This window comes from Pleuronectes platessa, chromosome 21, assembly GCF_947347685.1.
Source record: "Pleuronectes platessa chromosome 21, fPlePla1.1, whole genome shotgun sequence".
Taxonomy (NCBI): Eukaryota; Metazoa; Chordata; class Actinopteri; order Pleuronectiformes; family Pleuronectidae; genus Pleuronectes; species Pleuronectes platessa.
This window is the reverse complement of record NC_070646.1, coordinates 17,174,298-17,186,846: the sequence shown is the minus strand read 5'-3', so window position 1 is coordinate 17,186,846 and position 12,549 is coordinate 17,174,298. Positions and strand designations below refer to the sequence as shown.

Genomic DNA, 12,549 nt, shown 5'->3' with positions numbered 1-12,549 from the left:
TGTGGTTCTCAACCTGGCCACCTGGGCCCTATGATCCATTGACTAATTTAACTAACATCTGTCTGTCTGTCTATGTGGAATGCATATCTCTGCAAATGTTAATCTTATCTGCTTCATACATGGCATGTGTCTTGTGAATGGCCAAGGGAAGTGGATTGTCAATGTGGTGCGATTTTGATCATGTGATAGTTTCAACAGTAATAAAAAATGTATCATCAGGCGAACTGGGGCATCTGTCTCTGGACTGAGTTGAACATGTCTGCTTCAACGACCTTCGTCAAACTACAGCAGTGGTCAGCAATTATGCAATAATATCTGTCCTGCCAGATCATTTTTTCATAATTCGGAGTCTTTTCATTTCACTGACTTTTATTTTGAAAAGTTGTGAATAAGTGTCTGAAGATTTTGGCCACGTTTCCCAGAAATGAATAACAAATTGTTAGTTTTTCCTGATTCTTCTCTAATGTTTTGTGAAATACTTATTATACCTTTGCAGGACTTTTAAAAAACGACAGTGCTGTATCATCCTCTTGTTGATACATAATAATCCCCTTCTCCCTGCAGATGATGCGAATCTACTGACTAACCTGAACATAGAGGAGATTTACCCTGACACAAGTAGTTTCATCACATATGAGGGATCGATGACCATCCCTCCGTGCTTTGAGACGGTCACATGGCTCGTGATGAACAAGCCTGTGTATCTCACACGTATGCAGGTGAGCCTTTGCTACCTATCCACCCCTGAAATAACTCCCAAGATACACTCAGGATGTTTCTCTGCTGTAGAGACATGTCTATGGAGGACCATTAGTGTCACAGATTTGGTTATATACAATTTCTTTAATTAATAAGTTATTGTAAAATAAATATATACATTCATACATTTGCTGAGCAATATATGAATCTTTAAATAAAAACGAAATCCCATTTGATGTTTTAATGGATAATAAAGAGCAGAATTATGAATAATTTATAAATAAACTATGAATGTGGCAATTAATTGTTCAAATTACAAATCACATTTTTCACAATACCTTTTTATTGCCAATTAAAATATCAAATAATTAATTAGAAGTAATTTACTCTTTTGGGAATTTAGTGTTGACTTTTAGATCAATAAATTAATTTATAAACAAATTCATTAATGGCTTATCTTATTGCACAATAAATCATGAATTAAAGAAAATGTCATGTCAGCTCAATAATCATGCTTTTACTCTGAAATGCTTTTCCTCTGTCGAATCCGTCATCCAGTCAAATAATGCAGTGGATTCACGCCAGACTCACATTTCCATGGTGCCTATGCTTACTTGCTTTCTCTTCTCTTTTCCTTGTCTCCCTATTTTATTTAAGATGCACTCCTTGCGCCTGCTGAGCCAGAACCAGCCGTCTCAGATCTTCCTTAGCATGAGCGACAACGTTCGCCCGGTCCAGCCACTGAACAACCGCTGCATCCGCACCAATATCAACTTTCGCATGCAGGGCAAGGACTGCCCCAACAACCGGGTCCAGAAGCTCCAATACCGAGGTAGAAGTGACAAACTAATTCACACTGATGCTTGTTATCTCTGTCTCCATAGTGCAGCTACATGATAGGACTGCATTTATGTAGTACTGTTTTCGCCTTGACGACCACTCAAAGTACTTTACACCATGAGCCACTTTCACTCATCCAGTGCATCGGGTTCAGTTTCTTGCCCAAGCACACTTCAACATGTAGGGACCCTGGGATCAAACCACCAGCCTTCCCTTCAGTGGATGGCCCTCTCTTCCTCTTGAACCACAGCTATATTTCATTAGTCAACACATTATATTCATCACCCTAATAAGTGTTCACCAAATATGATATACTCTGCGTAGTAAAATTCGATGTTCTTAGAATTTGGATATTTCTGCACAAGTGGCCATCGTCTATTGTTTATGATAATTATGCACTCAACAAAGGATTTGTGGGGGGCTGAAAATATGCCAACAACACTACAACATAATCCGGCAGAGCAAGGAATAAGAATGAGATGAGCTGTAAACAAGACAACAGCTGAGCCAGACCATCTAAACCTACAGTGGCCGAGTCCTTACACGAGCATTTTAACAGAAAACACCAATGCCAAAGCCACACAATTGTTGACTTTGAAACTTGGGACGAATGTGAGTTTAGTCAGCCGTCATTTGTGAGAACTTTGACAAGCCAGACGCGATACAATTGTAAAACATTTTAAGTGGCAACTGGCTTGTCTGGGTTTTTCTCATACCACAGCCCTCTTGACCGCAGAAAGGGAAAACAATTGAAAGCAAAGAGTAACTCTGCTTGTTCATTGTTGTCGCTAACCTCGAACTTAACCTAGAACTTAATATTGCAGCTTGGTAATTAAAAGTTAATGGAATGTGGGGCGGCCCTGGCTGAGGGGTAGAGTGGTCGTCCTCCAACCAGAAGGTCAACGGTTCAACCTCAGTCTATTTTGTAATTTTGTATTATGTACTTTAGGGAAAACAAGATACTAATGGATAAATACTATGATCCATAATAAGGTACTGTCTTTGTGATAATGCTTACAATATCTCCCAATTACTTGAGGGTAAGATTATTTGGACACAATTTTTTTATGTTTATCTTTGGGGTTGTATCTGCGTTGACCTCAGTCCAGAGTGACTGACCGTCCACTCAAACACCACAGCTGCTGAGTCAAATGGTCACCTAACATGATTATTGTTTTCCGACCGACTTTCCTGCCCCTCCACTCTCATCTGTCTTTAACCCTCTCACTGGCCATTTTTCTCATTCACACACTAATGACACAGCGAACAGCTTCCAATCCACATAATGACAGGAACTACCTGGTGAAAATTGAAAAACATTCATTCATAGAGAGCCCCAGACTCAAGCCAATAAAGCTCACACTCTACAATATTGGATCTCTCCCTAGCTAAACATTTTATATTAATGATTCTTTTTCTGAGCATGGTCTTAGCTTTTTGTTTTGAGCTGAAACCTGAATGACTTCATCTTTCTCTGACACTTAGTCTTCTCCTAATTTCACTTTGTCATCTTCCAGGGGACACACATAAAAGAGGAGGTGGTAGTTTCACCTTTCACCTAATGTTCTTATTAGAAATGTTCCAACACAGGGTAGAATACTCAGAGGGTCACAGTGAGTTGTGCTTTTCTACCACCTCCCAAAAAAGGATGCAACTTTTTAAAGATATTATGTCCAGTGTTACAATTTTATGTCCATAGTAAAATAGTTTTTCTATGATTAAAATGATCATGTTAATGACCACACTGATTCAAAGTGCTTATACGAGGTATCAATATTTATTGCAAATCTGGTAAATATCTTTCATCGATACATAGCTGGCTTAACCAATTAACTTGTGGACAATATTAATGATCGATCGATATTTGCATGAGGTACAATTTGACACAAAAGAACACAACTAATTTACAAGTCATGGAAATCTGTTGTAATTTATCTGCTCAAAATAATTAGATGAAAAGCTGAGAGAAGATGGAGAAAAAGGAAATTACATGTTCCCTTTATCATCTTTCAACTTTAAATTGTCAATAATGCCGACAGTAAAGAGAGACAAGCCGATTTCAAGTCAATTTAAGAAGTCTGACCCCAGAGTGCTTTCTTCCACAACTGACATTGTTTTAAATCGATCACCCGTTCCCTGTATTCATAACGAATTTGGTGATGGATTTATAAAACACTGTCAGTTTTGGAAGAAAGCACTCCCCCAAGAAACGATAGCACACTACTGCCATAATTAAGGCATCTTCCCCGCAGGTTGTTAAACGTCAGAGCTCAAACCTCTAATTTCTAATCTGCCTCTTGCAGCAGAAACATATTGTGGATTCTAAAAGCATGGCTGCCTTACCTAAAGGGATAGTTCACTGAAAAATGTGAATTCACGCATTCTCTACTCACCACTATGCCGAAGAAGGGGTTGGTGAAGTGTTTGAGTTCACACAACCCTTCTGGAGTGTCCGGGGTAGACAGCGTTAAGTGTGGGGGGGGGGGGGGGGGGGGGGGGGGGGGGGCAACTTTAACTTTTTTGCTGCGCTACGTTCTTACATATCCGAGACTCATTGTGATTACTATGGCATTCCTCAAGGAAGCATTGCTGGTCCATTGTGTTTTTCATTATACATGCTCCCACTTGGAGACACGATTAACCATCACCACGTCAACTTCCGTTTGAATGCTGATGACATTAATGCACACGTCTGTTTCCCCACATGGCCCCGGTGAGCTGCTTGCTCTCATTCCTTGTCTCCATAACTTTAATGGCTGGATGAGTAAAAACGTTTTAAAAATTAAATGAGAACTTAGAACACACATCACAATTTTGGGATTCCGACTGAGTGAGTTTAAATGTTTACAAAAAAATCAACATATAGTTGAACTGGAGTCAGAATCTTACCTGTAAAGAAATGATATCACAGTTCTGCACTGCCTGAGACATTGAACAAGCTACCTTTACCTTTCAGAATTGATTTAAAGTTGTTTTTCTTGTTTATGAAGCTTTAAATGCCCCTGCCTTTGAGATGTTGGCTAATATTATGTTCCAGACCAATCACTATCGTCCTCCACCGCTTTTCTTTTTTACATTTTACTGATGTGCAATAACTTTTTCTTCGGTCTAGGTCTGGTTATAAATAGCCCCAAAAATGATTACTTTGATTGTTAAAACAAAATGTAAAATTTGTAAAATCAAACTTTATACTTCATACCTTGGTTCATGACAAAACTGCTCCCTCCGTACTGTGCTTCAGTCTCTTAACAGTGAATGTGTGCCAAGACAATAAAAAGGAGCCAAAGGACATTTAAACATTTACTCATATTGTGGACTGCACCACCAGTACAGCGCCATCGATCTCCCTCAGCCTACAAGATCCAAACACAACCGGGTTCACCTTCAGTCCAAACATGAACCCATGTCAATAATCATCCCATCCCCGTCAAGACTGAAGGGGTTGTGATCTGAGGAGACATACACTGCTCTAAAAGATCACTATCGATGTACTAACTGGAACATATTGCCCGTGCCTATTGGTGAGACCATAGATGGACTGAAAGACAGGCTGTTCGACTTTTGTGTGGACATCTGTGCTCCAGCCAAATCAGTTTTCCCAAGAGGTTGACCAGGGAAATCAAAGTACTCCTAAAAGAGAAGAATAGAGCAGCCAGGTCAGGGAGCAGGAATCCAGAAATAGCCGTCAGTGAATATCAGACAAGGAAAGGAAGCCTTGAAGTGGAAGCTTGAGCAGAGAGGCTGGGGCAGACCAGGAAGCTCTGGAGAGGAAGAAGGACCATCACTGGTTACAGGGACTGCAGTCAGATAGTAACAATGACAGAGCCAATGAGCTTAAGTGTATCTTCAATGAATTTGACATGTAGCCTGACATTGACCACTTTTATCAATATCCACCAATCAACGGTGACACCACTGTTGTCCACTCCGGTGCACCAGGTGATAAGGGTGCCTCTTTGGGCAAGGGCCAACACTGTCGTGGACAGGGGCAGAAGCCTGGAGGTGGCTGACATCAACAGACTCAAAAAAACTCTAAGACTCAGAAGACTGGCTCAGTCCTAGGGTTAGGACACTAAGACTATTCTCCATCATAAACAATGTTGGCCACCCTCTGAAGAGTACTCTGGTGAGCCAGAGGAGGACATACAGCCAGAGACTAGAAGCCACCACTATTATTTTAGCTGTACAACCCACACAGAAGCTGGGCCACTCATGCAAGTATCCTATATCCAGCCTTGCTTGCTCTGAACAAAACACCATTTCCCCTGAGAGCAGTAGCTGGTGCTGTTGGCATGCTGCAGCTTGACGCTTCCTTTTGGTGCTAGGTGCAGCACTCGATGTTTATCAAATGCCGTGCAGCAGCACTGAGTGTTCTCAGCTGAAGAGCTCCACAGGCGGTCCTTCTTTCCTTTGGCCATTTCTCCTCTTTCAGTACATTTCCATCAGAATTCTGCTGCTAAACTACTTTAAATTGTTCACGCACATTACGCTTATTTTTGTACAACTTGATCGATCAGAGTAAATTTACTGTTAATTTACCTTTCCTTTTTTCGACTTTTACTTGCACATTTCTTTTTGCACATCTGCATTGTCAATTTTTTTCTCCTGACTATTTTACGCTAGTTTTTACTTATTTACTTCCTCTTTCCCAACTGAGCGTTGAGCAGTTGTAACAAAGAAATTTCCCTGCAGGCATCATTAAAATTTTCCTCAGTCTGATTTTAATTAAGTATTTATACTCAGATACATTTTTAAACTACCTGACAACCTCTCAGTTTCGGGCTCCATGAGGTCACTTTTTTCAGCAATGCTGCCCACCTCCCAGCAGTCACTTTGATGAGAATAATATATTATATTAATGATTGGAATTGAGGTAGGAACTCAAAAAACATAAGCCCCAAGTTGCAGTATAGCAGAATTATCTTTTAAAATGCACGGCGATCTATTCAAAGGTGTTAATTTGCCAAACCCAGGTAGGTTGTAGTTTCTGCGGGTATTTACGTCCTGTGAACTTATGTCAAGATGTATATTTTGGTCATTATTTTTTCTCGCTAAACTCAGCTACAGGGGCCAACATTCCTCCCAAATGTCCTCATGTAATTTGTTTTAGAAACGACATCTACATGAATTCCAGGGGATAATTGCTCGATCTGGGCTCACTAATATAATTAATAAACTTCATATAAAATTGGATTGCTGAGCTGAGAATCAGCCGATGGTTGTTAAAGTGAAGGGAAAAAAAGGAAACAGGCACGGCAGGACAGTCAGAACACCTGTTTGGCTCTGACTGACAGAACTGGCTAAAATCTGGCTTGTCACAGCTCACTGCAACCTGGGAGGTGTTGCCGCAGTCTGTCATCTCCTCTGCTCTGTTTCAGCCAATATATCTGGTCCACAGATGTTCCCTTTCACCCCTGAAGCGAAAATACGCTTAAGGCGAGAGGTAGCCCAAGTCTCTGCTAGTCACTTTGTTATTTCCCTCTTTTTCTTTTTTAGCTCAGGATTTGCTGTACTGTGGCGGACACGCATCATGATTGTCTTTCCGTCTGCATCTTTCTCTCTCTCTCTCTCTCTCTCTCTCTCTCTCTCTCTCTCTCTCTATCTATCTATCTATCTATCTATCTATCTCTATCTATCTCTCTCTCTCTCTCATATTCTTTTTCTGTGCAGCTTGACTCAACCTTCTTTTGCACCTTAAAAGACGAAATACTTATTCAGTGCAGCAGCAGTTGTCGGGAGATTTCGATACTGCCCATCCACCTCAGAGCCGCCTCAGCAAACACACTTTGAAGAGCAAGCCAAGAAATAAATAAATAAATAAAACAAAGACATAAAAAGCCAAATTAACATTTGCAGAACTGCTTGCTTCATTGTTTGGAGATTTGAAGACCTTCAAAATGAAGTTAAAAAGGGAAAATAAATCTCTGATTATTTGTGTAAGGTCAACCTTTAGAGCGCAAGCACCGACACACTGTTGTCCACCTCCCAGGCGAGGTGATAGTCAGGCTAACTGAATGTGCTGTGGTGGAGGTCGGGAGCTAATAATGTTGTGTATGTATTTGTTTGTTTACCGTTTTATGTGTCCCACCTGATGAAAGGAAATATGATTATGATAGCACTCTCTTAATAAATCCCTTCTTTCACAGCAGAGGGGCTCCTTTTTACAAACATTGTAATCAAATTACAATGTTTACTTGGGTTCTTGGCGTCTCCTTGTGCCTGCTATAATTTTCTGTCAAGGCTGCCATTCAAATCCTAATGAAAACAATTCAGCCCTCACTCCCATCCCCCCCACTCCCCTCCCCAAACATCACCCACATACCACCACTTACTTAGGCTCATTCATTCCATTCACTAGAGTGCCATTCCTTTTTCAACTGTATGTAATCGCTAAACATGATATATCGTGTGTGTGTGTGTGTGTGTGTGTGTGTGTGTGTGTGTGTGTTGGGGGGGAGCAACTGAACTGTGGTGAGAGCCGCATATATAAATCACTATTCTCACTCCTGTCCTTCTCCTCTCTTCCAGTGAACGAGTGGTTGCTAAAGTAGCCTCCCTTGGATGAGCGTGGAAGCGAGTGTCAGAGATGGAGAGCAGGAGCGGGACGAGGCGAGGGGAAGGAGGGGAGGACGGAGGAGGTGAACCCTGGTTTGAGGCTGCATCTCATCTAAGATTATTTCATGGCATTGTATAAAGACAAACAACACCAGACATTATCCGAATTAAGGGACTTTGCATTGCGAGCAAAGAGACTCCTCTTTTCATACATACAGAACTGTTTGAACCCTCGATCTAACCCATGCTAAGTCCTTTCCCCCACTGTACGACTATATCTATACGGACATTTTGATACCAATACTTTTTTGGGAGAAAACTAAAAAAAAGACACTTGGAAAGAAACAAAACAAAAAAAAAGTTGAAGCATTTATTTGATAGCCTCCCAACCACTAGGACAACGTTGGGACTTTAAAGCCTTTGTACATAAAGATGTTGCTATCAACGGGAAAATCCAAGGACTAAGTCACTGCCCCCACCCTGCCGGTCAAGACTTAAAAGTGAAGTCACCTCGATTCACACGGACGTTTCATTACAGTCACGAACAAGGCATGCAGTCTTCGAAAACCAACAGAGAGGGAACACCGCCTTACCTTGTCATTTTCCAAAACTAGAGTCATGTCATGGGAGACGAGTAAATATTTACAGGCCTTTCTTACGGCCTCAGAGCAACCAGTGTCTTGGCCTCGTTTGTACATATTATAATTATCAATACTGCAGAAAAATCAATATGTAAAGAAACGTAATGAAATAACATTGAAAAATATATATTAAGAGGAGTTGAGAAATTTAAAAAGCTTGGCACACTTTGAATTCTGGAGCAGTTCTCAGTCTGAGCTGATGCCTTTTTTCTGTTTTATTGTTTACAATGGTCATACACTGTGTTTGAGTAATGTTATCAGCCCAATAAATGTGTCTGAAAAGTTCACTTTGGAAAATGCTTCACTATATGAGGATCTGACTTATTGTATCTGTACCTGTTTTGTACTGTTCCATATTAAATGTGTTGATATGTCAATATAACCCATATAGGCGTGCTCAATAACGCCAGCACCACAGAGGAATCACCCAAGATCTCATGGCAGCATTTTCCTTGACAGAGCGTCCGAAACAGCCTAGCTCACTTAGCGTTGTTTCCGTGATACAGACAAAGCACGCAGGGGAAGCTCTGTCAGGGTTACCGTGACTTGTCATGGTCTTTCAAATCACATCAGCAGCCATCAGGGGACAAAGAGGACAGGCCCCTCCCTCTCCTGTGCTGATGGAGGAACACAATGCCTAACAAAATGTTCTCTTCACATGGAGCTGAATAAGAATTTCGTCGGGATTCTCTGCCTGGTTCACTATAAGTGGTTAATGTGGTGAAGGTTGAAGATATGGGGGGGGGGGGATGCAACTCAAAGCCAGAAACAGATGTGTAGGAAATCAGCTCACATTAGCAACTATACAAGACAGTAATTATATAATAATAATAATTAGAAGGACACGTGTGTCCCCTAATGACACACCTAAATTTACAAAATCTGGATCTTTATATGGATCTGCACCAAATGGAACCAGCTCAGGAATATCACTCTCTTAAATTTCATCACCATCATAAATGAAAATGTCTTAATAATAAATAAAGTGAAAGTAAAAATTCCTGTATCCACCCCCTGATACAAATCCGCCGCAAAATGTAACTGGAACTTCCTTGGCTCATACCTCACAACTAACTACGTAGATTACAACAAACCTCTTTGGCGGAGGAAGCAGCATTATTATTATTATTATTATTAGTAGTAGTAGTAATAGTAGTAGAAGTAGTAGAAGATTCTGAAAGTAAGCAAACCCCATTCCACACCATATTGTGGACATTTCTAAAGACTAATTAAAACCAGGATAGGTTGAAAACCTAACCTATATGTGATTCACATCTAGATCACGATGGTAAACCTTGGCCCATTGGTTCATCCTTTTTCTTATCTTTATCTTTCATTTTTATTCACACTTAACATTATACTAATTTCTTCTCTTCATGACTCCTAATCCACAAATAGGAGAAACATATAATACACTCCCCTCCACAGGTAGATGAGTTTTACATTTTAAATAAAAACTTGTGTTTGAATGTTCATCTCCTGGGAAGTGGGTTTTCTACAGACTTACACACAGTCACAGAGAGTAAAAGTTGGCTCCCTGGTCATTAGCTCAGTTATGAAATCCTGCTGCACCACGTCTCTGCTGCCAGGCTGCTAACAGCACTGTCAGTCACTCACCTGAGCTGAGAGCGTCAGTGGCTGACTGACAGTCGCAGTGCCTTGCGCTGTCGTATGGCCGTCCGTTTTCGTCACTGGTCTCTACTTCCAAACAGGTATGTTCTGTAGTGCGGATGTTCTAAGACAAGGCTCAGTTTGTCAGGTTTACAGTCTGACATGCTACTGCTGAAGGAAAGGTGCAGTGAGTCTGCACACAAAAGAGGGATGGGTATCGTTTGGTTTTTATCCGATACCGGTGCTTAAGCGATACTTTTAAAACGATACCGGTGCCTAAACGGTGCCTGAACTGATACTTAAAAAAAAAAGTGCACAATACGATGCTTGACGACATTTAAGAAAGGCTTTTTTTGTATGCCAAATAAATGAACTGTTTAAAGTAGATTACAGATATAAATAAATAACTTAAAATTATGAATAATATATGAACTGTTAACAAAAGTTTACACTATACTTAAATAAATAAAAATAAATACAAAACACACACACACTGAACCCTGACTCTGACTTCGGTGACTGAGCCAATTGAAGACTGAGGCTCGCTTTTCTATCTCTCGGAGACCCCCGTGTCTCCGCGGCTGGGGCTGTCGCAGGCTTCGGCCCGCCTTCGTCCCCCAAAAAGGCAGACGCTTTTGAGAAACCTTTCTCGGTGGTCTTCTTTCCTCCCCCCCACCAGCCTTTCTATGCCGACCCAGAGCCAGTTGCGGCGCACCGCCACGGAGGAAATGAGTCCGGGTAGGTACCGGTTGTATTAGAACTGGTACCATATTGGAACCGGTTCTCGGTACCCAACCCTACACAAAACATGCTTCCGCTCAGAACATGCATGTCAACACGGGCTCTTCTCAAACTGTTGGATGGACTCATTGACTTTTAGGGAGCCGTCTTACAAATGGAGATAGTGGCAGAAGTTTCCAGATAGACCCTTCGACTGATGGTGTTGCACACACAATAGACTGTCACACCTCTGTACAGGTGGTCAAGGGCTACATAACGTGGTGTGATTGTCCGAATGTCTGCTTCAGAAAGTCATTAAAAAGGAAGGTTCAGACAGAGGTGAAGTCCCCACTTCCTTCACTCATGTAAAAGTGTAGATATTTGTTTTAAAAACAACTCAAGTAAAAGTAAAAGTACTTATTCAACCTGTTTACTCAAATAAAACTAAAGAAGTATGAGCATTGAGATGTACTACAGAGTGTAAATGTTAAAAGATGAGACTCATGTCAAATTATTATAGTTTGAAGAATAGTTTACTGAAATAAGTCTTACTTCAAATCAAATAAAATACAATAAACTACATACATGGGTTTAAAGCAGGAAAAGATTGAAAAGATCTATTGACTCAACTATTCTTGATTTAAATAGGTAAAGGAGTGTTTTGTGATGTTGGCGGAGTCATCTCTTTCTGCCATGTTGTTTCTCTTTGTCACAGACATACGAGCCACACCTTTTCTCTGCGGTTGTATCTCATTCTCGTCTGTTTTGTGCATTATGTACTGTATGTTTTGCATAATATGGAATGATAGATATTCAACAAGGAATCATCTTTTCTGTGTTATCGTCTGATACCCTTGCAGCGCTTGATTATGCAGTATTTATAATGATCAAAACAAAAAATAAAGATGATTCCAAAATAATTCTCAAATCTATTAAAACAAAGGTAAGAAGCCTATTTTGGAGTAGAAAGTACAAATATCTGTGTTAAAATTTAGCAAGTAAAAGTTAAATGACATCAGTAAAAGTACAGATACCTGAAAAAACTAATAAAGTATTTGTAATTTGTTAACTTCCCACCTCTGGGTTCAGAAACTTTATCAGGCGCCTAGTGAGGCTCACGCCACTCCCTGACCACACTAATACTCTTGTGACTGAATGGCAGCAAATCCCTGCAGGGAATTTCTATTCCAATGTCTGCATAACATAAATAACATCTTGTCTTCACCATCATGAGGATCCTAAAAATGGCCGTGATGTTTTATGGCTGGTGACAGGGTACACCAATCGAGCACCAACACTATTGCAAGCTGTAAAAATGTAATGTTGCAATATTGGAGAGTAGCTAAGGTTATTTTATTATATTTTGCAGGCATGGCTCCAGACTTCACTTCTGCAGTTTCCTGAGCAGCTATATTTGTTTTCTTTCGAATAGCCTGCAAGCCTGGAATGAAAGCCTCTTTAGCGGGGCTGTTAGCGCCTCCTA

At 40.6% G+C, this 12,549-nt stretch overlaps 1 protein-coding gene across 1 annotated transcript in view; it reads left to right on the top strand.

Moving 5' to 3' along the window:
* ca10a (carbonic anhydrase Xa) overlaps nucleotides 1-8,090 on the top strand; it is a 239,153-nt gene extending 231,063 nt beyond the window's left edge. The window contains exons 7-9 of the mRNA XM_053414542.1: nucleotides 565-719; nucleotides 1,357-1,531; nucleotides 8,068-8,090. Coding sequence (XP_053270517.1) covers nucleotides 565-719; nucleotides 1,357-1,531; nucleotides 8,068-8,090 — 353 coding nt within the window. The remainder of the gene's footprint in view (nucleotides 1-564; nucleotides 720-1,356; nucleotides 1,532-8,067) is intronic.
* Nucleotides 8,091-12,549: the final 4,459 nt, after the last annotated feature.